Genomic DNA, 27,906 nt, shown 5'->3' on the forward strand with positions numbered 1-27,906 from the left:
GCAATTTAGGCATAAGACTTTAAGGATCTTTAAGAGGGTCTCCCTCCCTCCAGGCCTTTAATCCCAGCACTCAGGAGGCAGAGGCCGGTGGAGCTCTGTGAGTTCAAGGTCAGCCTGATCTAAAAGAGCTAGTTTCAGGACAGGCTCTAAAACTACAGTGAAACCCTGTCTCGAAAAACCACAAAGAGAGAAGGAGAGAGAGAGAGAGCGTGGGACGTCGGTCTTTGGGTCACAGCGTTTGTGGTGTTGATTACCTGGGAGCGAATTAAAAATGGGTGATGCTGAGAAAGGCAAGAAGAGTTTTGTTCAGAAGTGTGCCCAGTGCCACACTGTGGAAAAGGGAGGCAAGCATAAGACTGGACCAAACCTCCACGGTCTGTTTGGGAGGAAGATGGGTCAGGCGGTTGGATTCTCATACACAGATGCCAACAAGAACAAAGGCATCACCTGGGGAGAGGATGCCCTGATGGAGTGTTTGGAGAATCCCAAAAAGTACATCCCTAGAAGAAAAATGATCTTCGCTGGAATTAAGAAGGGAGAAAGGGCGGACCTAATAGCTTATCTTAAAAAGGCTGCTAAGGAGAAACTCCGCTGCCTTATTTATTACAAAACACATGTCTCATGACTTTTAATGTGTACCGTAATTTACTTCCTACCCCCAAATTCAGATCATGAACGGCTAACAGTGTTTTGTTGGACGGTCTTGATTAAGGATAAACTGACTTGTAGAAAAGTGGATGTGATCTTTATAAAAGTAACGATTCCAGTTGCATGAACACCGTCATTGCTCTCCCTTTCTCAAGATAAGATTGGACTTGATTATTAAAGTTCTACTTTCCACAAAGATGGGGTGTCACCTCAAACCTATTGAATGGTCTTATAATTGGACACATGAATATGTTTAAACACTGGGGAAATTCTGTCACCATCTCAGAAATGAGAAGACTCATTTGTGGTAAAGTTTGTACTCCCTGCTGTTACAGGCAATGGCTAAAGGTCAGGGGGCAACTGTCTATTCTTGACTCGATGGTGTTATTTTATTAGAATTCCCTAAGTCAAAGGATGCTGCCTTTTACCATTGAAAGGCACTTACTGTGGTCTATGTAGAATATATCAAATAAAGAGTATTTAGCAATGCTATAGTTGATCTATTAAGTTTTAAAAATGCTTTTAGAAACCAGCAACTTAGACCTTACTTTTAGTTCTTTATTATCTAAGATTAAATTGTAATTCAGAATTGTCCTTAAACATCCTTTCAGAAGCAAAACAAAACTGGAACTTCTATACATGTGTGATTGCTGGTGGCATTCTTTGCCAGCTTTTTATGGAAGGATTAAAATAAAGGAGATGTTTGCAGCAGTAAAAAGGTAATTTAAAAAAAGAGGTGTCCCTCCCCTAGTTTATGCTTTGTCAGTTTGAATAATAACAGGGAGTCTGACAGGCCCACAATAAGACTACAACTTTTGGGCAAACAAGTCCTTATCTGGCTTTGAATTTGTGATGAGGCCGCTCTACAGACCGGGACTCCTACTATCAGAGAAAAAGCTTCCACAGCCTGTATTTTAAACTGCTAGAGTTTTCTTTTAGTTGAGGAGGGTGAAGAAGAAACCAGAAGTTTGCCATCTTTTTTGTTTGTCTTTGAGACAGTGTTTCTCTGTGTAGTTTTGACTGTCTGAAACTCACAGAGATCTACCTGCCTCTGGATTATTGGGATTAAGGGCGTGAGCCATCACTGCCCCGCTGAAATTTGCAACCTTTAATATTTATTCGTAGGTTCTCTTCCTACCTGTCAGAGGCTTCTAGTCCCATGGAAGGATGACCATGAACTTCCTGATCTACTCACCTCCACCTCAAAGTGCTAGGATTTCAGGTCCACGGCATCACAACTCATAAAACTGAAAAAGAACCCACACCCTCACACAAGTTTAGGTAAGCCATTCTCTACCCTATTTTCAGCAACTCTCTGTACTCTTTCAACTATCCAGTTTACCTCATCCAGTTAATTTAAAGCAATAGTAAATTAATTAATTAATTTTAAAAATGGAGAGAGTCTCGCTGTGTAGCTGTGACTGATCTGGGTTTCACTATGTAGACCAGATTGTCTTCAAACACATGCAGATCTTCCTGTCTTTGCCTCCTGAGCTGCTGGTATTAAAGGCGTTTGCCACCGCACCTGGTTAAAATTTTATTTTTTATTTTTAAAATCTTATGTTTTGTTGCATGTATATGCACCACCTGTATGCAGTGCCTGGGGGAGCCGAAAAGGGCATTGGGCTTACTGGAACGGAGGTTACAATAGATTGTGAACTGCCATGGGAGTGTGAGAACTGAACTAGGTCCTTTAGAAGAGCAGCCAGTGTACTTAACTGCTGAGCCATCTCTCCAGCACACCCACCCCCCTTTTTTAAAACAAGGTTTGTCTATGTAACCCAGGGTGGCTTTGAATTGATGCAATCCTCCTGCCTCAGCCTCCCGAGTGCTTATTTCGCATGCTAGGGCCACCCCAACAGCTTAAGCTGATTCTTTCTTTGCGTCCCCAGACACCTGTCTTCGGAACTCTATCAACACCAGCCAGCCACTGCCACCTGCTAGAACAGTCTCCCTGCGGGTGGAGCACGCGGCCGGTCTCCTAGCAACCGGACCGCGTCCCTCCCAGCTCTCAGCTCAAGACCTAGGCTGCCAGCGCCCAGCATGCCCTGCGGCTCGGCGCGCACTACGCGTCCCACAATGCCTTACGGCCCCGCCCCACTCCCGCGGAGACCCCGCTGGGCGGCAGCGCGACCCCTGCCCGCTGCCTGCAGCCTGGCGGGCTGCGCAGGCCGGGCGCCATGCGGAGGGGCGAGCGCAGAGTCGCCAGAGGCTCGGGGTCTGGGTCTCCGCTGTTTGAGGGTCGCCGCAGCACCGAGTCCGAGGTCTACGACGATGGCACCAACACCTTCTTTTGGTGAGGGACTCCCCGCGTCGTGTCCGGGCTTGGGACTGGCGGTTTGGGTTGGAGTCGGGGACCGACAAGGCCGGGATTAGTTGGAGGAGCTGCGCACCGGGGCTCACCGGCCGGCAAACGGGTGGAACCCTCCTTCCCCGCGTGGTCATCTGCGTGTGAGATGGCGAGTGCTTTTCGGGTCGGGGGAACCCCGGGATGAGCTCTGGAAGGCCTCGCCACCACACATAAGTAACGTTCCCTCTCTTTTCTTCCCCGGCTTCTCCCCGGTGGTATTGCCTTGAACTGGCCTGATGGGTCTGGCATGTCTGTGTGCTAGGTTTTGCTCATCGCTACCCTTTTCGATGATTCTGGCCTGCACAGTTCAGCCCCTAACAAGTTTTGGGATCGGGCCTCCTCCTCTGCTTTTAGTGGAGTGAGTGCCGAAGAATTGCAGGTGCTTTGGCTCCTTTGAAGAGCCATGCCACCGCCCTGGCTGACCAGTCGAACGTGTGATCCCTTGACCTTGGGCTAACCCTTTACCTTTCCTTATTTGTGAGAAATGACAAAACTTAAAACTCACGTACCAGCCGGGCGGTGGTGGTGCACACCTTTAATCCCAGCACTCGGGAGGCAAAGGCAGGTGGATCTCTGTGAGTTCGAGACCAGCCTACAAGAGCTAGTTCCAGGACAGGCTCCAAAACTACAGAGAAACCCTCTCTCGAAAAACAAAACAAAACAAAAATAATAAAAATAAAAACTCATGCACCAGAGCCCACTTCATGAGAGAAATGGTTTTGCCCTCTGTGTGTGTGTGTGTGTGTGTGTGTGTGTGTGTGTGTGTGTGTGTGTGTTCGGGACAGGTTTTCTTTGTATAACAGTTCTGGCTGTTCAGGAACTTACTCTGTAGACCAGGCTGGCCTGGACCTCACAGAAATCCACCTGCCTCTGCTTTCCGAGTGCTGTGATTAAAGGCCTGCGCCATGGCCACCGGGAAGCTTTACCCTTCCTTCCTTAGAATGACTGAGTTTCCACCCTCGAATGCAATACTGGAGTCCCTGGGTGGCTCCTGTAGATGAGTGAGAGCCGAGTGCACAGACAGATGCATACCTACTGGTGATGCTAAGTGCAAGTAGCTTTGAGAGCACATTTAATCAGCGCGAGAGAAGCATGATCTGAAAGTGATTGGCTCATTCTGGAGAAGGTGCCATCACACAGATAGGGTTCTCTGAGGGATGCTGTCCTATGCCGGCTTGTATCTCTGGCTCGCAGTGGGAGTGGTACCTGAGGCTCTGGTGAGATACAGCTGAAGTGGCAGGGAAGTGGGTGGCTGTAGGAGATAGTTTTGCATCTGGACCTGATATGATTAGCACCTTCCCCGGTTTGTGGACAGCTTCTGCAAGGGGGTCCCACCAAGGCTTCTCTTCAGTATGATGCCCTCTGGTGACTGTGGAAGCATTAGAAGGGAGAGAAGCGATTCCAGCACTCAGGAGGCAGAGGCAGGTGAATCTCTGTGAGTTTGAGGCCAGAGCTAGTGCCAAATGGATTTCTCTGACCTTTGAGGTCCTTTGAACATTGAAATGACCTAGAAGAAGTCAGGCTGTCTTGACCCCATACCTCCTCCTGCTCGACAGGACACATGGTCTTTAACCCCATAACTGACCCCACACCATCTTCATATCCTGCCTGATAGGACATTGGGTTCCTTTTTCCTTGCAGGGAAACGATGCTTGTAAAAATCCCTGGTTTTTGTTTTTATAAACTCTGTCTTGTCTTCAGGGCCAAGAATTCTTTGTGGCAGGAGTTTACTTTTGGTCCCCTGCTTAAATAAAGAACTCTAATTGGCCTTATATTCATGATGGACTATAAATTACTCAAGTGGATATTTCAACATCATTCTCTATCAGGTAGCTCCCACCATGACTGTTGGGCAGGAGGGAGGCACCACCCTTCCCCAGTGCAGTCGATGGTCACTAATAGAAAATCCTGGAGCGGGTAGCTGGCTTGCCTTTCTTGCTTTATATTCATTTATTCATTCAGTCATTCTTCAGTGTGTATTTTGGAGATTTCCACTGAGTGCCATTGCTATCTTAGGGGATTTATCTGGAAATTAAACAAGAGCTCAGACTATAGCACAGTCCTAGGACTTTGTTTATTTAAAATTTTATTTTATTTTCTGTGTGTTGATGTTCTGCCTGCATGTGTGTATGTGTACCATATATGTGCAGTGCCCTTGGAAGCCAGAGAGGGTATTGGATCCCTTGAGACTAATACTTCCAGACTGGTGGATGCTGTATGGGTGTTAGGGATCCAGTATGGGTCCTCTGGAAGAGCGGCTTGTATGTTTTATTTTGTTTGGTTTGTTTAGTTTTTTTTTAAATAAATCTTTATTTATTTTATGTGCATTGGTGATTTGCCATGGGTGTTTAGTCCCCTGGAACTGGAATTACAGACAATTGTGAGCTGCCATGTGGTTGCTGAGAATTGAACTCAGGACCTCTGGAAGAGCAGTTAGTGCTCTTAACTGCTGAGCCATCTCTCCAGCCCCCTTGGTTTGGCTCTTTTGAGACAGGGTTTCTCTTGTGTTGCCTGGCTGTCCTGGAACTCGCTCTGTAGCTCTGTAGACCAGGCTGGCCTTGAACTCAGAGATCCACCTGCCTCTGCCTCCCAGGTACTGGAATTAAAGGTGTGAGTCACCACCTCACAGCAAAGTCGGTGTTCTTAACCTCAGAGCCATCTTTTCAGCCTCCCAGTGACACTTTCTAACCTATTCCCACCAGCCTGGAATCCATAACAATTTGAGCGTTGGTGGTCTATGTTTGAATCCTAGAGCCGGGAGCCTCTAGTGAGCCTTCTAGGTGAGGGAGGCGGACCTCACCAGTGCATCCACAGTAGTTCTTATTCCTGCAGCTGCAGGCGTGTGTATGCTGTCACTCACTGTGCCTAGAGCTTGCCTAGGTTTGCCCACATCTAGCAAACATGATTTGGCAATTCTTACCTTTTAACTATCAGATCAATAGGCCAGGAAGGCCAGTGTAACAAGCTAGGAGCCTCTTGCAGACCTGGGGCAGGCTCTGTCCCTTTCCTGGCAACACCTTCATATTTCCCTGGTTGGTTCTGGCAGGGCTGCCTCTCTACCCACTCAGCACGAGGAACATGGTCATCTCTTGGGAGGAACAACAACTGGGTATTTTCCACTCATAGCAAGGAACCAGTTTGTCCTCATGCTTGCCCCATGCAGTGACTGAAGTCCCAAGATTACATAGGTCAGCTCTCATCCTGGGCCTGGTCATGGGACCCGGACTATCCCAGCGTCTGCCCACACTAGGGAGGAGTAGGAGGCACAAAGCTGACATTCTGGAAGGGGAAGGATAACTGCCTCTGGAATCGTGTGTGTGTTTATGTGCGTGCGTGCGTGTGTGCTGGTAGATAGACAGGGTGCATACAGCAAGGTAGAGTTGCTCTTCTGCGGCCATTGATTGGGACATTCCTGAAGTCTGCCTGCTGTGAGTTTATCTGGTGATACCCTGCCTCTGGGTCCCCCTTTCTGCTTCACTTTTCCCAGGTTAGGGAGGCGAGGTACTTCGTAACTATGTAAATGAAAGGGTGAAATTTTACCTCAGGGGAAAGGTGTTATTTATTTTTCATATTCTTGGTATATTAAGAGAAATAAAAGATAGTACTCCCAGTCAGGGGATAGTAGCGCGCACTTTCATTCCTGGCACTTGGCGGGCAGAGGCAGGAGTATCTCTGTGAATTTGAGGCCAGCCTGGTCTATGAATAGGGTTCCAGGACTACACAGAGAAATCCTGTCTTGAAAAACAAAAAACAAAACAAAACAAAAGGTCAGGGACGCCCTCAGCTTATTGGCTACTTCAAAACCTATTAGAAGATCAGTGTACTAGTAAAGTAACCGAGGAGCTGTTGTCATTTTTTAAGGTCTATGCAAAGAGCTGGATAGAGTCTGTCATATGTCAGGCCATAGGCTCAGTCCTCAGTCCTGGAGGGAAAATGGGGGAAAGCCTTCCATGTTTAACTTGTGTTAGTAATGTGACCATATCTACCTGTGCTATAGGCTGTACACTTCAATCCCTCTGGTACCCATAGGAATGGTCAGTCAGCTCGGGAGTGCAGGTCAGGCCCTCTCCTATGCTGGGTGAGTACTTGGTGACCCTGTCTCTGCTCTGACACTACCTGTGTGTTTTGAATTCAGGCGTGCCCACACCTTAACCGTGCTGTTCATCCTCACCTGTGCACTGGGTTATGTGACTCTCCTGGAAGAAACCCCTCAGGATACAGCCTACAACACCAAGAGGTAACTGCTGACATGCAGAGGGTGTGTGTGCTGTGGTGCCCTGGCCAGCCCAGGCTCTAAATTCCCTTGTATGTCAGTGACTAGCTTTCACACTTTTCCTTGGAGCTGCGGAGAGTTTCTCGCCCAGCACCCTGGGTACACGTCACCTTTTAAGAGATTTTGCAGTGGCCTTCAGGGTGATCCCCCTAGCTGGTGTGAGTCTATGGTGGTATTGGTGCCAGTACTTTCTAAATATTTAAACGAACTATGTAAGAGGCCTGGTGGACATCCGATGACCACCTGTGACCTTGCTTCTCAAGATTCTCCAGAGCAGGCAGGCCACAAGCACTCTCTGTCCTTGCTGTATTGCCAGGTCTGAGGCCAGTCCCTAGCATGCAGGGACGGTTGCTCCAGAGTACTGACAGCCTTTTATACTGCCCCTCTAATCCTCTAGCCTGGGTATCTGCCCTGGAATGCTGCCTGGCAAGGAAGGTCAGGTACTGTTACTGAGCGGGTCCTGCTTGCTCTGGGAGGGCTGGAGGAGACCAGAGAGGATTTGGTAGGGGCAGAGGCACAGGGGGATGTGAGAGATCTATTGAGATTTCAGTGCCACCTTGGTTGCTTGTGGAACCTCCATGGTCCTAACATTTCCAGGCCAAAATTTTGTTTTTTAAGAGGTGACTCAGAGTTGGGAGGCAGAGGCAGGCGGATCTCTGTGAGTTTGAGACCAGCCTGGTCTACAGAGCTAGTTCCAGGACAGGCTCCAAAACCACAGAGAAACCCTGTCTCGAAAAACCAAAAAAAAAAAAAAAAAAAAAAGAGATGGCTCAGAGGTTAAGGTTAAGAGCAGTGACTGCTCTTCCAGAGGTCCTGAGTTCAATTCCCAGCAGCCACATGGTGGCTCACAACCATCTGTAATGAAATCTGGTGCCCTCTTCTGGCCTGCAGGTATGGAGGCTGAACACTGTGTACATAATAAATAAATAAAAAATCTTTAAAAAAAAAAAAATGGAAGTCTTAAGAGGCTATAGAGATGGCTCAGTGGTTAAAAACATTGGCTATTTTTCCAGAGGACCCAGGTTCTATTCCCAGCATCCACGTGGCAGCTCACAACTGTCTCTAACTCCAATTTCGGAGGATCTGACAGCCTCTCACAGACATACATGCAGTCTAAACAACAATCAAGGCTCATAAAATAAATAAATCTTTTTTTTTTTTTTTTTGATTTTTCGAGACAGGGTTTCTCTGTAGCTTTTGGTTCCTGTCCTGGAACTAGCTCTTGTAGACCAGGCTGGCCTCGAACTCACAGAGATCCGCCTGCCTCTGCCTCCCGAGTGCTGGGATTAAAGGCGTGCGCCACCACCGCCCGGCAATAAATCGTTTTTTAAAAAAAAGAAAAGAAAAGAAAAATGGAAGTCTTAGTGCTTTGCGATAAGAATTGAATAGGGTCACAGTGAGTATGGTGTGACCATGTGGATGTACTCCTCCCCAGTATCTGCGGGCCTTGTGAGAGTGTCATCACACCAAACAGCTCACCCTCAATGTGGTAGACTCTAGGACATAAGGATACCCAGCCTGTCTGGGATGTAGAGCCACCAACAGTGAACCTTGTAATGGAGTGTATGCCCTTGGGTTCTTGTGGTGAAACATTACCTTCAGACTGCTGGACTCACAGGCTCCCGTCTACCTTTCTTGGGCAATACAGGCACCTCTTTCTAGCTGGTGGCCCAGCCGTTCTTGGACCATTTTCTGTGAGTTGCTTTACTGTTCAGTAACTTCTACTAAGAGTCAGCCTCTTAGGAGTTTCCTCATTTTTTCCCCTGAGCTTGGGATGACTTGATTCCAGGCCCACCAGCCCTTCTCTTGTCCATCGTGTCTGGCTGGGTCTATACTGGCACTTCCTGCTCACTGTCATCTACAGGCTTGCCTGTTTCTCCCTCCTTTCTTAGAAGGCTTCCACTATACTCTTAAGTCCCAAGCTAAGCCTGTAAGCTCAGCATGCTCTTAAGATAGGGTCCTGGCAGAGGGGCCATCTGCAGATATTGGACCCGGGGTATAGAGGCAGTGGACTCTTGGTTGTGCCTACATCTGCTCAGAGGGAATTTTCAAATAGAACTGGTCTTAGCTAGGTATGATTGCTCATACATGTAAACCTAGCACTTGGGAAACAGAGGCAGGAAGATCAGGAGTTGAAGGCCAGTCTTGGATACATGGTGAGTTTAAGACCAGCCTGGGCTACATGAGACCTTGTCTCAAAAAACAACCAAAAAGGGCATGATGGTACACACCTTTCTGCACTGGGAAACAGAGCAGACAGGTCTCTATGAGTTTTAAGCTAGATTAGTGTCCATAGAGAGTTCCAGGACAGCTGTTGCTACATAGTGAGATCCTATCTCAAAGGAAAAAAAAGAAGAAAAGAAAAGAACTGGGTCTGCTGAGTTTCTCTGAATTCACCTCTATTGCCTGGGCATGGAGGCTAGTAAGAAGTCCAAAGAGACGGGACATGGCTACACCTCAGAAGGTGCTCTCCATGGCTGAATGTATGGCTTAGGGGCCCAGGGTTTAACCCTAAAGGCACAGCCTACTCCCCCAAAAGATTTCTATGTATGAGAAGTAGAATCAGCTAAAGATGCTCAGCTCTGATGTCACTGGAAAAGAATTGCCTCCAAGAAGAGCAAAGCCTTCTCTCCAAAGAGCAGGAACCTGCAAAGGTGTCACCAAGCATCTGCCAGAGCAATTACAGAGCTGTTGGCCACCCAGTGTGTTGGTCTTGTTGTCAATAGTAGGTGACCCAGACCTAGAGAGTCCAAGAGCTCAGACTCCCGTGCTTAAGGAGGGTGGCACTGTGGACCTGTGTGGGTGAGGCTCAGGAGAGCTGCCTCACTACTCCTCAGGGGTCACAGGACACCCACTCCTCATGGTCTTTGTCTCCTCTTTCCTCTTTAAGGGCACGAAGGAACTGACCTTTCTGGTCTGTAATTCTTGTGATAGAACCTAGAACCTGAATATGTGGGAGCTTTCTTATGCCCTTAGGATAGGTTTTGTGTGTCAAAAATATTTTTTCATTATGTGTATTTGTTTGCATGTTTATTTGTGTTCAAGCATGTACAATACACACATGCACGAGTGTCAGAGGACAACCTTTGGGAGTTAATTTTCTCCTTCTACCATGCAGATCCCAGAGATGGAACTCAAATTGTCAGGCTTAGTGGCAAGCATGTTACCTGCTGAGCCATTTCACCAACCTTACAGAAAATATTGTATAATTTTTGTGGTGTTGTGGATGGAACTCAGACACTCACGTGTGCCAGGCAAGCATTCTTGCTTGCACAGAGACACATCCCCAAGACTTACTTACAAATAAAAAATTATTTTTATATATGTGAATGTATGTTTTAGACTAGGTGAGTGTCCTCAGAGGCCAGAAGAGGGTGTCAAATCCCCTGGAGCTACAGACAGTTGTGAGTTGCCTATGGGTGCTGGAATCTGAATCTGGGTCCTCTGTAAGAGCAACAAATGCTCTTAACCACTAAGCTGTCTCTCCAGTTCCCCAAGATTTATTTATTTGTTCATTTTTTAATTAATTTATTTCTATTTTATATGCATTGATATTTTGCCTTCCTTTTTTTTCCACCACTATACAAACAAGGATTTTGCCTTCATACATGTTTGTGGGAGGGTGTTGGATTCCCTGGAACTAGAGTCACAGACAGTTGTGAACTGACATGTGGGGGCTGGGAATCACACCCAGGTCCTCTGGAAGAGCAGTCAGTGCTCTTAACCACGGAGTCATCCCTCCAGACCCCCTGCCCCAAATTTACTTTTAACATTTTTCTTTCTTGTTTTTCAAGACAAGGTTTTTTTGTTTGTTTTTGTTTTCAAATATTTATTATGTATACAATATTCTGTCTGTATGCCTGCAGGCCAGAAGAGGGCACCAGACCCCATTACAGATGGTTGTGAGCCACCATGTGGTTGCTGGGAATTGAACTCAGGACCTTTGGAAGAGCAGGCAATGCTCTTAACCTCTGAGCCATCTCTCCAGCCCAAGACAAGGTTTTTTTTGTGTAACCCTGGCTGTCCTGGAACTTGCTCAGTAGACCAAACTGGCCTCAGACTCAGAAATCTGCCTGCCTCTGCCTCTGCCTCTGCCTCTGCCTCTGCCTCTGCCTCTGAGTGTTGCAATGTGCCTGGCTATTTGTAAATTTTTTCTAAAGATTTAAAATTTTTTATGTGTATATATGTGTGCCTGTGTGAGTTATATGTATATAAGTGCCCAAAAATATTAGAGACATTGAATCCTTTGGAACAGGAGTTACAGGCAGTTGTGAGCCTTTTAATGTGGGTGCTGGAAACTGAGCCCAGACCCTTTACAAGAGCGACAGGGTTTCTCTGTGTATCTCTAGCTGTCCTGGAACTTGCTTTGTAGACCAGGCTGGCCTTGAACTCACAGAGATTCACCTGCCTCTGCCCCTTTTGGAAAGTCTTTAATTTCAACTTGTGTATCATTGTTTTTGACATGTGGGAGGAAGGGTCACTGTATTGCCAGTATGGGATTTTTGGTTTTGGAGTTTTGTTTGTTTGTTTGTCTGTTGGTTTTTTTGAGGGGGGTGGTTGTGGGTCTCGGCTATTCTGCAATTCGCTATGTGGACCAGGCTGGTCTAGAACTCATAGAAATCTACTCACCTCTGACTCCCAAGTATTGGGATTAAAGGTGTGATTTACCATGCCTGGCTGCCAGTCTATTCTTGAATTCCAGGGCTCAAGTAATCCTTTTGCTTCAGCTTCCTAAAGAGCCAGGACTCCAGGCACAGGCCACTGTATGTATAGCTTTTTCTTCTCAAATCAACCTTATTGGCCTATAATTTAACGCATTTCTGATAAAGGTACAGGTTGGTGTGTTGAGCTGCTCACACCTGTGAGCCTGCTGCTGGCCCAGGAGTGGAGTTACTATGTTGCTCTTCTGTGTCTTGCTTCTCTCCACAACAGTGGCTGCATGTCTTTGTGGACAGTCAGGACTGCTGTGCTGTGCCATGCAGATTCACCATCTGTGTGGTGATCTGGGGACACTGAGGTTCTCTCGCCTCAGTTAGCCACATGTCCATCCATTTACAGTTTTAAAATTGTACAACTATAGGGGGCTGGAGAGATGGCTCAGAGGTTAAGAGCACTGCCTGCTCTTCCAAAGGTCCTGAGTTCAATTCCCAGCAACCACATGGTGGCTCACAACCATCTGTAATGGGGTCTGGTGCCCTCTTCTGGCCTGCAGGCATACACACAGACAGAATAGTGTACACATAATAAATAAATAAATATTTAAAAAAAAAATTGTACAACTATAAAGGCCAGGTACGATGGCACGCACCTCTTATCTCAGAACTCAGGAGGTTGAAGCAGGAGAATCCTAAGTTCAAGACCAGTCTGGACTGCATAGCAAGATCTTGCCTCTTTTCTCAAACAAAACAAAAACCCACTCACATTTTTAAAAGGGCAGTCACAATTAAAATGTGTTGATACACATATGTACTCCCAGCTACTCTAGAGGCTGAAGCGTAGGAGATTGCTTGAACCCATGAATAGGAGCCCAGCCTGGACAGTATGATAACTCTGTACTCAGGACTGAGGGCCAGAGTGGAGGCTCAGCTGTTGAGAATGTGTACTGTTCTTGTGGGGAACCAAGGTCAGTTCTCAGCACCCATGTCTAGTGGCCCATCACGGTCTGTAACTCCGGCTCCAACCGGTCTAATACATTCCAGGGACCTGCACTTATGTGCATATTCTCACATACATAAATACACATACATATAATTAAAGTTATAAAAATAAAGCACTCAGAGGGCAGAGACAGGTGGATCTCTGTGAGTTCAAGACCAGCCTGGTCTACAGAGCAAGTTCCAGAACAGCCAGAGCTGTTACACCGAGAAATCCTATCTCAAAAAACTACCCAACCAAATAAATAAATAAATGTTGATGGAGAAAGGCTTGAGCAGATACTGTACCCAGGAGGAAACAGAGGAAGCAGCATCTGAAATGGGCAGCACTTGTTGTCACTGTGTCTCAGACGCCACCACACACCTCTAGGGAGACGGAAATGTAAAACCCGAAAGGATCTGAGACAGCAGATAGGGATGCAGAGTCTGTCCACATTGGGAAGCAGCTTAGGGAACTAAGATCTTTCTCTTTCAATTTTGTGTGTTTGGATATTTTGACTGTGCACCATTTGTGTGTTTGGTGCCCATGATAGATCTCCTGGAACTGAAGTTAAAGATGGTTATAGCTGTCTTATGGGTGCTAGAAATTAAACCCGAGTCCTGGGCAAACATTCAGTGGGTTGTTTTTGTTTTTGTTTTTTTCTCGAGACAGGGTTTCCCTTAGCTTTGGAACCTGTCCTGGAAATAATAGCTCTGTAGACCAGGCTGGCCTTGAACTCAGAGATCCTCCTGCCTGTGCCTCCCAAGTGCTGGGATCAAAGGTGTGCACCACCACCACCTGGCTTGTTGCTCAGTTTTGACTAAGGCTGTTGCTGTGAGATGACCTGAGAACACCGCAGGCTCTTCTGAGTGTCAGACACAGCAGGAACTTCTAGGCTGATCTTGGGCCTTTTCTGTCTCAGTCTTGGCCTTACAGTGACTCCATGGAGTCTGGGTCTCATACTGAAGAACACCAGAAGCCAAGGTCTGGGTGCTGGGTGTAACTTGTAGCCACTAGCGTAAGGCTAGCTTTATGCTCTGAGAACAGAGAATGGTGCACGCTTGCCTTCACCACCCTATATCCACACATACAATTACCCTGGTATCTGTGGAGTGTTGGTTTTCAGATCCTCCAAAGATGAAGTGTGTGCACGCAAATGCCTTACACACAGTGCCATCGGTGTACAGCCACAGATATGTCCACTTCCTAAAATATACTAGCTGATATGAAATGTGCCACACACAGAGCTGCTTTAGTGCTTGATGGACAGTGACAAGGAGATCGTCTGTATGTGTTCAGCGTAGATGTGGTTTATTTTCAAGTGTGTTCTTTTTGGGGGTGGGAGGCAGGTCTTTCTTTGTGTAGCCTTGGCTGTCCTGAAACTAGCTCTGTAGACCAGGCTGACCCTTAAACTCAGAAACTCACAGAGATCCGCCTGCCTTTACCTCCTAAGTGCTGGGATCAAAGGTGTGTGCCAAAACAAGGCATGTTTTCTTTAAAAGAAAAAAAAAATGTGTTGGTGGTGCACACCTTTAATCCCTTCACTCGGGCAGAGGCAGACAGATCTCCGAGTTTGAAACCAGCCTGGTCTACAGAGCAAATTCCAGGACAGTCAGGACTACACAAAGAAACCTTGTCTCAAATTAAAAACAATTACAACAACAACAAACAAAACAAAAACCCAAAAACTGAGCAACAAAGTCAGTAAAGTGGTGTTGGAGGCCGGCGATGGTGGCACATACCTTTAATCCCAGCACTCGGGAGGCAGAGGCAGGTGGATCTCTGTGAGTTCGAGACCAGCCTGGTCTACAGAGCTAGTTCCAGGACAGGCTCTAAAGCCACAGAGAAACCCTGTCTCGAAAAACCAAAAAAACAAAAAAAAAAAAAAAAAGTGATGTTGGAGCATTACTCAAAGCGCGAAATCTCATGTCCAGGGGTCCACAGTGAGATAATTGATTAAATCGGCAAACAGGAGCAAGGGGCATGGTTGTCATGCAGAAGAATCCCACGTGAATGGGCTCTAGCTGAAGAAGCTTTAAGCCCTGCCCCTTTCCTGCTCCTTCCCCAGAGATCTGCGAGAGGTGGAGGACTGCTCTGTTGTAGAGAAGAGCTGTGCTCAGGGCCAGCTTTAGACCTAGAAAAAGCTTGCACACACTGAGGGGCTGTTTGTTCTTTATTTGCAGAGGTATTGTGGCCAGTATTTTGGTTTTCTTATGTTTTGGAGTCACACAAGCCAAAGACGGGCCATTTTCCAGACCTCATCCAGGTAACTTGCCATTTCTCCACGTGTGCCGTGTATCCCTTTTGTTCTGAGCAGCTGCTATGTTTGTTCTGCTGGATGTGAATGTCCTGTCCTCTTCTGTCAGCTCCTGTGGCTGCTACCTCCATGTCAGGGAGAGCTGACTATACTTCCTTCCACCTGTCCTATGGCCCTCTCACATTCTTCCTGCAGACCAGGGTGCCCTAGGATCACAGGAGGAGCTAGAGACCTAGAGGTAGCCGATGGATGCTATCTCCATCACCCTTTCCCAAGTTCTGACAAATCCATGCATCAGATTGTCCCCTGTGAACCTCAGCTGGAGGTAATAAGCCACCCACTTTTCTCCTCAGTTGGCCAGAGCTCAGACTAGGAGGCACTTGAGGCTACAACTTGGTGTGACTTAAGGGCCTCAGCGTATATTTAGAAACGTGTTTCTTTTCTCTCTCAATGGGATTATAACTGCTGAAATACAGAAACTATTTTTAGGCATGTAAAAAAATAAACACTTAAATTTGGATGTGTTGTGTATATTTATTTATTTATTTATTTTTGAGGGAAGGTCTCACTATTGCTCAGGCTATTCTCAAATTCCTGGATTCATGGAATTCCCTTGCCTCCCTTCCTGAATACTAGGACCACAAGTGAGTGCTACAACACTGCTGGTTTTCCTAGGTTTTGTTTGATTGTGGGTTTTTTGTTGTTTTGTATTTTGTGAATTAGGCAGTCTTGAGATTTTGCCCACATGTCTCTGTGTACTTAACCTGATTGTATAACAAACCACTGTAGGAGCAGAGATAAGAGCAGAGATAAGGGATGATTAGCCCTTAAGGATGGGGCATGTCTGCCAAGGGTAAGTTAGTTATGAGTTGTGAACATGACTCCCCTGTGGCCCAGAAGCTCTGAGCTGGGCCCTTCAAGGATCCCAATAGGCTGTGTAATTGCTGCTAGATTACTGAGTCTTCTCGTAGCCCTTAGTAGTCCTCCACTCTCCGAGCCCTTGCCTCAGTAAGGTTTGAAGCAGAGCCACAGAAAAGCAAAATAATTAAAAAGTGCCCAATTCGTTTTAGTGGCATGTTTTCTCGTTTGATGACATGTTTAATTGTGATGTTTTCAGATGTAACTTCTGAAATGTCTCTCTGAATGACTCGAACTCTACCATACAGTGGGGAAATCAACAAAACCTATAGAATTTTATTTGGAGTTGACATTCTCTATTTTTTTAATTCTTATTATTACACAGGTATATTTGATTTTTTACTAGAAAGGAAGGATGCTCAGTTTTAGGTGTTAAAGTCGTACACATTGCTTTGTTACAATAAAACTGCATGTGTACAAGGAGGTGGGACTAATTGCTAAGTGCTTATCCTGTGTTTAGAAGAAGACTGTAAGCCCATCCAGTAAGACATACTTCCTCATCTTGGAAGCCACATCTCAGTGAACATGACAGACAGGAGCATGCTGGACACTGGAAGTGTCTCTAAGACTTGCAGGTCCAGGGGACAAGCCCTATATCCTGACAAGCACAAGTCTGAAAGGGTTTAGAATTTTCAGAGGCGCCCACTGACTCTGAGTTAAGTGACTGTTGCTCTGGCTCCCAGTACTTGGATGGATGTTGTTCCTCTCCCTTTTTTTTTTTTTTTTTTTTGTCAGGGTCTCACTGTGTAGCTTGGCTGCCCAGAACTTACCCTGTAGACCAGTCAGGTCTTCAACTCAGATATCTGCCTGTCTCTCCCGAGTGCTGAGATTAAAGGCCTGTGTTGCCATGCTCGAGTCCTCTCCCTCTTAACATGCATGCTCACCTATGAGTTACTTGGAGAGCTCTGCTCTGCCTTTCCTTCCAGTGTAGCTGCTCTGCGTGAGCGCCAGGCTTTTTACCATTCTTACCTTACTATGTAGGGAGTCGTTCCTCTGCCGTCTCCCACCGCCCACTCACTTTTTGTTAATGTACTGAATCTGGAGCCATCAGAGCCTCCAGTCAAAAGGCTTGTGATGTAGCTAAGTGAGATATCACCAGGTATCACATGGGAGGGAGGCCTTTCTGCAGGACTGTGCCCTCGACCCTACCTCTTGGTCTGCACTTAGGAAGACCCAGTCAAGCTGCCTCAGCTGGAGCCATTATCTGCCTGGCCTCATTAGAGCAGCAAAATGAGGTTTCAGCTGACCTCCCTGGGGAGTTGCTTTATTTGGAAACTTTAATTGGCTGTGAACACCTTGAAACAGGTCCTGGTTCCTTTGAAACAGCCTCCCTCCGTGGTTCAGTTTTTTGTTTTTGTTTTGTCTGTGTGCAGTGCTAGGAGCTGCACCCTGGGCCTCATGCATGCTAGACGAGTGTGCCACCACTGAGCCGCAGTCCCAGCCCCTTTCCTGGTTCTTCTATCTGGGGCTGAGTTCAAAGCTAGGGTTCAGATGTCATCCCCAGCACTGCTAAACAGCCTGTGTTCCTGTCTCACGTTTTATATTTAGGTGGACAAAGGACCCACCACACCCAGAGGTCGGGGAGTTTGGGGGCGGGGTGTAGAAGCAAGGATTCAGGTAGTTCAGCTTCTGATTTGGGCTCTTTCTTGAAAACAATATGGGAAAGACAGGAAACAGCACTAGCGAACAGATGATGTCCGTTTTCGAGCTGATGAACCTTACTGTTGGGCTGGGCAGTGATGGCCACACCTTTAATCCCTGCACTTGGGAGACGGAGGCAGATGGATCTCTGTGAGTTTGAGGCCAGCCTGGTCTACAGAGTGATTTCCAGGATATCCAGGGCTGTTACACAGAGAAACCTTGTCTTGAAAAACTTTAAAAAAAAAAAAATGGTGTCTGCCTCTTTGAGGAGGACACCCCCTCCCCGCTCATTACACAAGCTCCAGTGGTGTAGGTCCTCTTGCCACCCTCGACCACTGCACCCCTAGCGCCAGTGAAGATTTTCACACAGGCTCCTCCTCCACTTCGTAACCTCCATCTGTGTAACCCGGAGTAACATGAACAAATCCAGTAAGAGCATCCCACATCATGTTTCTATCTGGGTTGGTCATTCTCAACAATAGGTCACAGATCCTGAATGCTTGGCACCTCCCTGGCTCTTCAATACCATGGTGTTGTTGAGGACGGAGGGTATTTGAATATCAGAAGTCTACTGGTAAGGTTTGTGTTAAAACACCTTCCTAAATAAAGTCTAAACTTTGTACTCATTCATGATTAAAAACTAAACATATTAGAATTACAAGGTTTTCATCCCTAGAAAAAATGTCCAGCAGAACCTAGAGCAGGTCAGCAGCACATACGTGCAGCAGCACATACAAGAGTAGGGTGTCGCCACCACCACGTCTACCCAGCGTTATAGGCCTCTGCCTCTGTAGTAAGGCAAAATAAAATAAACTCCTCAGGACTGGGATGGAGGATGCATTTCAGAGAGAAGCTTTGTGTGTAAATTTATTTAGGCCTTGTGAAAATTCTACAAAGGACCCCTGAGTACCCCCAGAAAAATATTATCTGTGATGAAGACCCTCCTGAGGCTGGGTGGAGCCTAGAGCCCCAGAACAGAGCCCCTGACATTGCTGTTATCTTGTTGTAGCTTACTGGCGGTTTTGGCTGTGTGTTAGTGTGGTCTACGAGTTGTTTCTCATCTTCATCCTCTTCCAGGTAAGCAGTTTTTCTTGGTTGATAAAGTAGGAATGGATAATAGAGGAGGCCTTGATTGTCAGCCCCAAGTCCTGGCAAGGAGTCAGGCTGGACCAGCACAGGCAGACACAGTGTCTCACTCCGGGAGGGCCAGTGTGGAGGGGCTGTCTGAGTGTGGGTCCAGGCACAGGCTGGAGAAGGCAGCTCATCTGATTTCAGGCCAGAAAATGTGTAGTCAGGCAGGTTTGCCCTGGCCTGTAGCTGAACAGCTCAGGCTTTCTGAACTTTGGCCTAGCCTGGGACCCGCAGAGCTGGTGGGGCTGGCGACTCACCAGGGGTGGAGTGGGATGGAGTGTTACATTATGTGTTCACTAATGGTTCACTCACTGAACTCTGAGCTTCATGAATGAGTGGCCAGCTTTGTTATTGTGCTATCTGTGGCCGTTATCAGGGCCAAGTCCCTGTGCATGTATGGACATCCTAGCAAGACCAGAACAGCTTCATCTCCTGAAAACCCACTCAAAGCCCTCGATAGTCTCTGTTCTGTCCTACCGTTACCTGCCATCTCTCACGGTCTGTCTCAGAACAGCTCATGAGTGGAGCTAGCCAGAGCTTATCGTCCTTCTGAGGTCCACCCAGCTGTATCGTCAGCTGAGAGACACTTCAGGGTGGCAATCTCACCACTCAGCAGAGCCAAGAGGCACTTGGTTTCCCGTTTGGAGCTGCTGTGACTCACGCTGCTCTCCTGTATGGACACAGATTTCCGTGTCTGTCCTCAAAGGCCGTAGTGGTCTCGCTGATCACCTCACACGTGTGCCCTCGGCGGTTTGAGGAACCACCAGGCTGCCTTCCAGCATAGCTGTGCCATCTTGCACCCCACCAGCACTGACTTGCTGTTGCTTTCCCTCAGTTCTGTTGTGTGAGTGCTCCGAAGTGGAGTTGCTGCTGGTGAATGGAGTTACATCCTAATGGGTATACGGTGGCATTTCTTGGTTTTGTGTTTTGTATTTTTTCTGCCACGGACCCACTTGAAAACACCACCGCACACCTAGGTTCATATCTTCTGGGCTCCTCAGGCCGACCTTGCTTCTCATGGGCTGACAGCGCTGCAGAGACTGGTGGGTGTATGGTTGGTCAGGTGGCAATGTAGTCTTCCGCACTTTGATCTTCTCTTTCAAGATTGTCCTGTGTCATCTGATCTACATTTCCAAACAAGTGATAGAATCCCTTTCTGGCTATGTAAAAGAGCCCATGAGATTTCTTTTTCTTTCTTTGCAGTGCTGGGGATGGAACCCAGGCCTCCTGCATGCTAGGCAAGCGCTCTACTACTGAGCCACACCCCAGCCCTAGCAGGTGAGATGTTGACAGGGGTTGCATTGATCAGTTTAGAATACTGCCACCCCGACGTTAATAAGTCTTGAGATCCATGAGCATGGGGTCTTTTTCCATTATTTAGGTCCTTAATTTTTTTCCTCCTATGTTTTATAGTTTTACTGCTGTAAGTTTTGTGCTTCCTTTGTTAAACTATTCCTGAGGATTTCACTCACTTCATGCCTTCCTAAGTGGAATTGTTTTCTCAGTCTTGTTTTGGACTGCTTGTTAACAGTGTGTAGAAATACAGTTTATTCTCGTGTTGCTTTGTGCACTGTGACCTTGCTAAACATCAAATCCTACAGGAGTACAGGATTTGATGTTTTCTAGTTCCTGCCATCTGCCTTTTTCCTAGGGCCCTGTCCCTTTCCTAAAGGATGGAGAATAGTCTTAAGAGACTGTAATCTTGGAGTGGGGTTTGCTGGTCAGGTGTCCTGGTACTCGGCTACAGACAGCAGCTCCATTTGTGTTGGCCATGTGTGCTGTCTGGGGCTTTCTGTTTGTCACTCTTGCCTGACTCCTGTAGCTGGGCCTTCCAGAAATGTATTGAGTGCAAACATGGACCTCCTTAACTGGTTCTTAATCTTAGAAGAGTATCTACCTTTCTGCCCTGCGTCTGCTGAGAGCTCTGACTTTTCCTAGAAGCCCTCACCAAGTAAAAGCAGTTCAATTGTAGCTGGTTGAGTGTTTGTATTATTTGATTTTAGGATATTAGATTTTCTCAAATGCATTTTCTACATTAAGTGAGATGATTATGTGTTTTCCTTTATTGATGATGGCATTTATATTAATTTTTTAAAGATTTATTTATTTATTATTACATAAACAGTGTTCTGCCTGCTTATATGCCTGTGCACCAGAAGAGGGCACCAGATATCATAGATGGCTGTGAGCCACCATGTGGTTGTTGGGAATTGAACTCAGGACCTCTGGAAGAGCAGCCAGTGCTCTTAACCTCTGAGCCAGTTTCCTAGCCCTATGTTGATTAATTTTTAAAATGTGTTTTATTTGGGGTGTTCTGTTCTGCTTTGTTTTTGAGACAAGGTCTTGTCATGTAGCCCAGGCTGGCCCAAGCTTCCAGTAGTCCTGCTTATATTTCCCAAGTGCTTTGATCACAGGCGTTTACCACCATACTTGGCATGATTTTCTTACTGGAACCTATGATGTGTTCCTGAGATGACCCTGTCTGTAGTGTAGACTCATCCTCCATCATATTTTGCCTAGGATCTTTGCATCTGTATTCATGAGACACATGTCTTTGATTTCCTGGAACTGTATTTTTTTTTTCTGGCTCTGTCATCATAGTTAGTTAGAATTTGTCTGATGTATTTCTCAGGATTTGAACGGGGTTAAGGTATATGCCGTCTGCCAACAGGGCTTTTGCAGGTGAAACTGACCTGATCGTTGATAGGCACCACCAGTGTCCCTCCTTATGGTGCCCTTTACAGCATGTTTCTACTCCCTAGAAGGAAGTTTCTGTGTGCTGTCCACGTGGGAGGAGGAGCCAGGACTTGAGCTCCACTACCTTCGGGTGTGCGTGTGCGTGTGTGTGAACTTGAGCTCTACTACCTCGGGTGTGCATGTGCGCGTGTGTGTGTGTATATGTGTGTGTTATTGGGATTCCTCTTAGGAAAACCTGTCTCTTTTCTACCATATGTTAAGTATCTAATAATTTTTTGTAATCGTGTGACTTTGTTTTAGGTTGTAGTCAAATACTGCTTTTAAGTTTTTACTTAAGAGAGTGCAATCTGGGAACTGGGTTTGCTGGTCACGTGCCCAGTTCTTGGCCGCAGACAGCAGCTCCATTTGTGTAACACATTACTGTGATCACATCAGTTTTAGTACTCTATCTTGAAGGTCCTTCTGCAGCCTGGCTACTTCCTGCCCATCCTACCCTCTAAAAGAGTGCCATGGGGTCATAGGGTTTTTGCATGTTGATCAGGGGCAGCGGGTATTTTGCAGGTGTTTTGAACCTAGAAACAGGTACCCCTTGATTCTGAACTTCTGCCAAGCCCAGAACTCACCTTTTCTGACTTCGTTTGAGGCCTCAGGGCCTACGCTAGAAGGTGGTTTCAGGAACATTCCTGCCTCAGCATGTCCTCAAGTCTTGCTAGTTTCCAGGGCACACGACATTAGCAAGGTGGCCATCTGTGAAGTCTCTGCACCAGGGACAGGTGAACTCAGACTTTGAGATCAGGGGCTAGACTGTCAGCTGGCCATTCTGTTCCCGTTTTCTCTCCTGCCGGTGGTGTGCTTTCACTTCTGTCTCCTCTGCTGGCCTGCCCTTTGTCCTAGCTGGTGGTTTGCTCCAGGACCCCTCCTCTTTTGTGTCCAGAAGTGCTTCCTTCACCGAGGGGACAGAACTCTTACCAACTGCTGCAGGTCCAGAGATGGGGTTGTGTCTGACAGAGTGGCCTGGGCATGGCCTGGGCTATGGAGAGGCAGCAGTGCAGGGCTGTCTCTTCTGGGTAGGGATCTAGTCCTGTATCCGCTGGAGACAGTGTTGTAGGGCTGGCATTTGTGCCTTAATGGCTCCCCGGGACTCGAGGTGCTCTAGCTGGAGTGGAAGGGCTGCTGTCCCTCTGACATGCTGAGCAAGATAGAGGTCACATCACAGACTCCTCCATCCAGGCTGCCCTGCTAAGCCTGACCACACTAATGACTCTGCTTTGCAGACAGTCCATGATGGCCGGCAGTTTCTGAAGTATGTGGATCCCAGGCTGGGAGTTCCATTGCCAGAGAGGGACTACGGGGGCAACTGCCTCATCTATGATGCTGACAACAAGACTGACCCCTTCCACAACATCTGGGTAGGGGTGTTCCCCTCAACTGCAGGGCTTCAGTAGCCCCAGGACTGTTCTTTACTGTATGGGATCAGGCAGGGTACCCTGCAAGACTGTCCACCTTCCTGCTTTTCCTCAGGCTCCTTCGGGGCACTGTGGTGTGACTCTGCACATGGGGTACAGGCCCATGGGCCTGCTTATGTTAGATGAGGATCCACAGAGAGGCATTCTGCTCTCTGTTACCAGCGTGGTCATCTAAAGGTGTCCACACACCAACATCCTTGCCAGACTCTGACTTGGCATCACCAGCCCGGATGCTTGGGTGAGGGAGGGGAAGGGAATGACCCTGGGCCTTTGCACAGCTTGAAGTTGTGCGGTCTCTGGAAATGTGCCCAAGATACCATAGGGGAGGAGACTGCCTGAGGGAGGGACTGCCTGAGGTGGGCGCTGGGCCTAAGGGTTGCATTCTTGTTACCTACAGGACAAGCTGGATGGCTTTGTCCCTGCACACTTCATTGGCTGGTATCTGAAGGTAGGGAAATCTAGCTGGCCTGACACCCTGCTTCTCTCTAGTCCCCCTTCCTCCATGTTCCAGGCTATTTGGGGCCACAGTAGATCTGAGTGGTAGGTGGGCGCGCCCTGGTGAGGAGGCACAGCTGTCCTGGAGAATATGTGCAATCCCAGAAGCATCACGGTTTCTCAGCAGGATTCAGGTGCTAGTGCTGCCCCTGCTGCTCCGATCTGTGCCCTGTCCCAGCACTGTGGCCAGTTAGGAAAAGGGAATGAGGAAAATGGCAAGGCAGAAAGCCCAGGTCAGCCTGGGTTCCTGGTGTACCCCATGATAGTGCTGCCTGTTGGCCACAGCACAAAGCCTGAATCAGGCCTTCTGTCAGAGCTCAGTGCCAAACTTCTGGGTCCCTCCTTTTTGACTGGCAATCTTAATGTTAGAAAGGCGGCTGCCCATCTAGTGCACATACCAGGGACCTACTGGGCTGGGAGCTGGAGGCAGGAGGCTGGGATTGTTTGTTTGAAGGGCACAGTCTGTAGGGAGTGGATGGCAGAGCCTGATGGGGTGCTCTCTGGCACCTCACAGACCCTCATGATCCGTGACTGGTGGATGTGTATGATCATCAGCGTGATGTTCGAGTTCCTGGAGTACAGCCTGGAGCACCAGCTGCCCAACTTCAGTGAATGCTGGTGGGACCATGTAGGTGCAGCGGGCAAGGCGCCGCCGGGGTGGGCCTGGTCCTGTCATCGCAGGACCCATGGCTAACACTTCTCCTTTCCTGACCCAGTGGATCATGGACGTCCTCATCTGCAACGGGCTGGGCATCTACTGTGGCATGAAGACCCTCGAGTGGCTATCCTTGAAGACATATAAGTGGCAGGGCCTCTGGAACATTCCAACCTACAAGTACATCTTGGGAGTTGTAGAGGGAACCACAGGCATTGGGTCCCCGAGCACAAGGCCTTGCTGCTCAGGAGGGTGGCAAGCAAGATGGGCCTTTGTCCTTCAAACCTTAGAGTGGTAGAGTCAACGCCTATCTGACTCCTCCATGTAGCCCCCTCGCCTGCTTCTCTCAAGAGGCTGTGGGCCTGTTTGGTCTACGTTTCATACAGTGCAGGTTAGCTTCAAACGTGCTGTGTCATCTAGGGTGACTCTTGCCCCCACCTTCCAGCGCTGGGAGCACTAGTGTGTAACCCTATACCCAGTTTCTCTGCTAAGAAAAAAATGATACCAGAAGTGGTGGTATACACCCATAGATTCCACAGCTGCGGAAGCTGATGCAGGAGAGTTCTTTGAGCACAGAGGTTTGAGGCTAGTCTAGGTGATTCAGTTTTGAGACTCTCAAAACCAAGAAAAAGTGGGGGTTGAGGATGTAACTCGGCTCAGTAGAGTACTAGCCTCCCATTCTCGAAGCCCCTGGTTCAATCCCTGAAACCACATGAACCAAATGTGCTGTGATCCCAGCACTTGGGCTGTAAAGGCAGAGCAGGAGTTGACAGTCATCCATGGGTATATAGTAAGTTTGAGGCTAGCAAGCCTTAGCTACATGAAACGTAGTTTAGAAGAATAAAAATTAGCCAGGCCCAGTGGCACATACCTTTAGTCCCAGGAAGCCAGCCTAGTCTACATAGTAAGACCTTATCTCAGCCACAAAGGCAAGGTGGTGTACACCTTTAACCCAGCACTTGGGGGGCAGAGGCGGGTAGCAAGTTCCAGGACAGCCAGAGCTACACAATAGAGAGACCCTGTCACACAAAGAAAAGAAAAGGGCTGGCAGAACTGGGCAAGATAGGTCCAGCCCTGGAGAGGTAGGGGACAAGAGGATCGCCCTGGTCCCTGGCACCACAAAAACAAAACCTGAGACAATAAGGAATGAGGTTCCCCTCCTGTCCCGGTGCCTCGGGCATGTGAATAGGCCCCTCTGAGTGGCTGTGTGTGACTGTGAACAGGACAGAGCCTTGTGTCTGCTGAGGAGGGCAGTAAGCACTGGCTCACAGGTTCTCTGGCCTTAGCCATTGCCCTCAGGCTCCTGGCTTTCTGGTTCCCAGGGGCAAGATGAAGAGGATTGCCTTTCAGTTCACGCCCTACAGCTGGGTACGCTTTGAGTGGAAGCCCGCCTCCAGCCTGCACCGCTGGCTGGCCGTGTGTGGTATCATCTTGGTGGTAAGTCCCAGCAGCCTGGTGACTGTGTATCCACACACCACCAATGGTTAGTTCTCAAACTGACGAACTGACCTTCTCCCATCCCCTAGTTCCTGCTGGCAGAACTGAACACATTCTACTTGAAGTTTGTGCTATGGATGCCCCCTGAACACTACCTGGTCCTCCTGCGGCTGGTCTTCTTCGTGAACGTGGGTGGTGTGGCCATGCGTGAGATCTATGACTTCATGGATGAACTGTGAGGGCCGTCCATAAGGCCTAGGGGGTGGGAGGCCAGAGCCTGGGAGCCCCAAGGGCATTTGGGGTTCTGAGCAAGCAAGGCAGCTGCTGCCTCTCTGCAGGAAGCCCCACAGGAAGCTGGGCCAGCAGGCCTGGCTGGTGGCAGCCATCACAGTCACAGAGCTGCTCATCGTGGTGAAGTATGACCCGCACACACTCACCCTGTCACTGCCCTTCTACATATCCCAGTGCTGGACTCTTGGCTCCATCCTGGTGCTTACGTGGACTGTCTGGCGCTTCTTCCTGCGGTGAGTGGGGATGGGACCCCAAGCCATCAGGTTTTACTGTGAATGATGTCTGTCCCCCTTTGGTTGAATCCAGACAGGGCTCCATCCATTCCCCACCCTTGTCTTGTGGCTCTACCTGCCTTTGCCCCTGTCCTCTCTCTGAGTCGCTGTGACTCTGCCTTGCCTGTAGCTAGCACTCCAGCTTACCCTCTTTCCGGCCATTCCTACAACTGTAGCAGATGGAGCCTCTTGCAAAGCAAAGGTGACCAGGTGTCTATGGGTATGTGCTGGGGGCTGCTGCATGGGTAGGTGGTGAGGTGGCTGTGCTGCCCCACAGGGACATCACCATGAGGTACAAGGAGACCCGGCGACAGAAGCAGCAGAGTCACCAGGGCAGAGCTGTCAACAATGGGGATGGGCACCCAGGGCCAGATGATGACCTACTAGGGACTGGGACTGCAGAGGAAGAGGGGACCACGAGTGACAGTGTACCTGCTGAGAAGGAGGGGGCCTCGGCCGCCTCATGATCCTCTCCGTCTTCACTGGCCTTGTGCCATAGGGCTGTCCCATTTCTCCCATCCTTATGCTCCCTGCTTCAGAGGAGGGGGGCCCATCCCCATTCCACCAGGGGCACCTGAGTGTACGTGTTTGTGTGCAGGTAGGTGTGTGCACATATTGGCTCCTGACACTTCTCCAGGGCTGTGAGCTGACCAGTGAGCCTGGAGCACGCTCTAGAGCAAGGGTCCTGCCTGTCCTACCTGGTCAGCGAAGGCCCTGACCCATGGTCTCCCTCGTGCTCAGTCTCACCACAGACCAGAAGAGGCATCTTGTACTCTTTCTCTACCCCCTGTGGGGTAGGCCAAAGCCCCATGAGACCCCGTGGCCCCGCCCTACTTGAAGCAGCAGCGGTGAAGGCTGTGACAACACTAAGGTGGCTGCAGAGCGGTAGATCTGGAGCCAGCACCGAGACGTTGTCTTTGGAGCCTTGGTTTAAGCAGGACTCTGAGATGGGTGGCATGTCCATGGAGGGAGGTCATCAGACTGGCCCCTTGAGAGGGGCATCAAGTCAGAGAATCCAACTTGGAGACCTGTACCCCAGGTGCTAGGGTTGTGTTGTCACCTTGGCTCCCTGAGTCTAGTTGCACTCGTGAGCAAACAGAACAAATAAAGCGATGGCGAAGGTGCAGAGCCTCCGGCTGCCTTCTCTGCCCTGTGAGAAGGGACTGCTACATCCATTTGGAGTTGAGTGTGTGTGCAGAACGTAGTTCTTACAGGGCTTCAAGGGCCGTGGGATACAACTCTCCAGGGACAGGCATAGCTGCTCACAGGACACATGTCCTGGGCAGCTACCCCTGACTCCCACATTGTCTCACTGGGGGTGGGGCAGTGATCACTGAGGATCATGGGAGAGAATTATAAACTTTATAGCTGTAGCCATCTGGAATGCAAAGACAAACCACCTGTCTCTGACAGGTCCAGTTGTCCCACACATGCAGATGTACAAGTCTTGTCTCAATCTTCTCAGGCAACATGTTTCTTGGGCTTTTTGAGACCAGGTTTTGCTGCATAGTTTAGACTGCCACAGAACTCCATATATGTCCCAGGCTAGCCTCAAATTCTTGCCAGTCCTCCTGCTTCAGACTCCCAGAATTAAAGGTTTGTGCCTCTATGCCTGACTAAAATTTCTTTTAAAAAATATTTACTTATTCTTATTTTTAATTACGTTTGTGGGTAAAATTACACAGGAGGCCAGAAGAGGGCATCCCCAGGAACTGGAGTTAGAGGTGGTTGTTAGTTCCCA

General features: G+C 48.3%; 2 protein-coding genes and 1 non-coding gene across 6 annotated transcripts; 2 read left to right on the top strand and 1 right to left on the bottom strand.

Moving 5' to 3' along the window:
• Nucleotides 1-238: 238 nt before the first annotated feature.
• LOC142851026 (cytochrome c-like) lies at nucleotides 239-1,152 on the top strand. Its single transcript, XM_075974918.1, has one exon. The coding sequence runs from the start codon at nucleotides 272-274 to the stop codon at nucleotides 623-625; it is 354 nt and encodes a 117-aa protein (XP_075831033.1). The 5' UTR covers nucleotides 239-271; the 3' UTR covers nucleotides 626-1,152.
• A 1,557-nt stretch (nucleotides 1,153-2,709) lies between these two features.
• Nucleotides 2,710-27,289, top strand: Ptdss2 (phosphatidylserine synthase 2). Of its 4 annotated transcripts, XR_012910624.1 has the most exons (13): nucleotides 2,710-2,944; nucleotides 7,134-7,235; nucleotides 15,089-15,171; nucleotides 18,731-18,798; nucleotides 20,056-20,130; nucleotides 22,824-22,958; nucleotides 23,413-23,463; nucleotides 24,025-24,138; nucleotides 24,227-24,345; nucleotides 25,488-25,602; nucleotides 25,692-25,837; nucleotides 25,941-26,126; nucleotides 26,443-27,289. XR_012910624.1 is itself a non-coding variant. In XM_075972720.1 (12 exons), exons 1-12 carry the CDS (start codon nucleotides 2,829-2,831, stop codon nucleotides 26,630-26,632), a joined length of 1,425 nt encoding a protein of 474 aa, XP_075828835.1. In that variant the 5' UTR covers nucleotides 2,715-2,828; the 3' UTR covers nucleotides 26,633-27,289. The 4 variants fall into 4 exon arrangements, 2 of the variants coding, with proteins under 2 accessions (XP_075828835.1, XP_075828836.1); XM_075972720.1 differs by lacking the exon at nucleotides 20,056-20,130 and having other exon boundaries at nucleotides 2,715-2,944; XM_075972721.1 differs by lacking the exons at nucleotides 7,134-7,235; nucleotides 20,056-20,130 and having other exon boundaries at nucleotides 2,748-2,944.
• Trnaa-agc (transfer RNA alanine (anticodon AGC)) lies at nucleotides 20,050-20,120 on the bottom strand. The gene has a single exon. It is a non-coding gene; the product is annotated as a tRNA-Ala (tRNA).
• Nucleotides 27,290-27,906: the final 617 nt, after the last annotated feature.

This window comes from Microtus pennsylvanicus, chromosome 5, assembly GCF_037038515.1.
Source record: "Microtus pennsylvanicus isolate mMicPen1 chromosome 5, mMicPen1.hap1, whole genome shotgun sequence".
Taxonomy (NCBI): domain Eukaryota; kingdom Metazoa; phylum Chordata; class Mammalia; order Rodentia; family Cricetidae; genus Microtus; species Microtus pennsylvanicus.

Excerpts from the sequence above, each read along its gene's own strand:
- Ptdss2 (XM_075972720.1), top strand. The coding sequence starts at position 2,829 with ATGCGGAGGGGCGAGCGCAGAGTCGCCAGAGGCTCGGGGTCTGGGTCT. Across the intron at positions 2,945-7,133 it reads GGCACCAACACCTTCTTTTG|GCGTGCCCACACCTTAACCG; the intron begins GTGAGGGACTCC and ends TTTTGAATTCAG. Across the intron at positions 24,346-25,487 it reads TGGAACATTCCAACCTACAA|GGGCAAGATGAAGAGGATTG; the intron begins GTACATCTTGGG and ends TCTGGTTCCCAG.
- LOC142851026 (XM_075974918.1), top strand. The coding sequence starts at position 272 with ATGGGTGATGCTGAGAAAGGCAAGAAGAGTTTTGTTCAGAAGTGTGCC.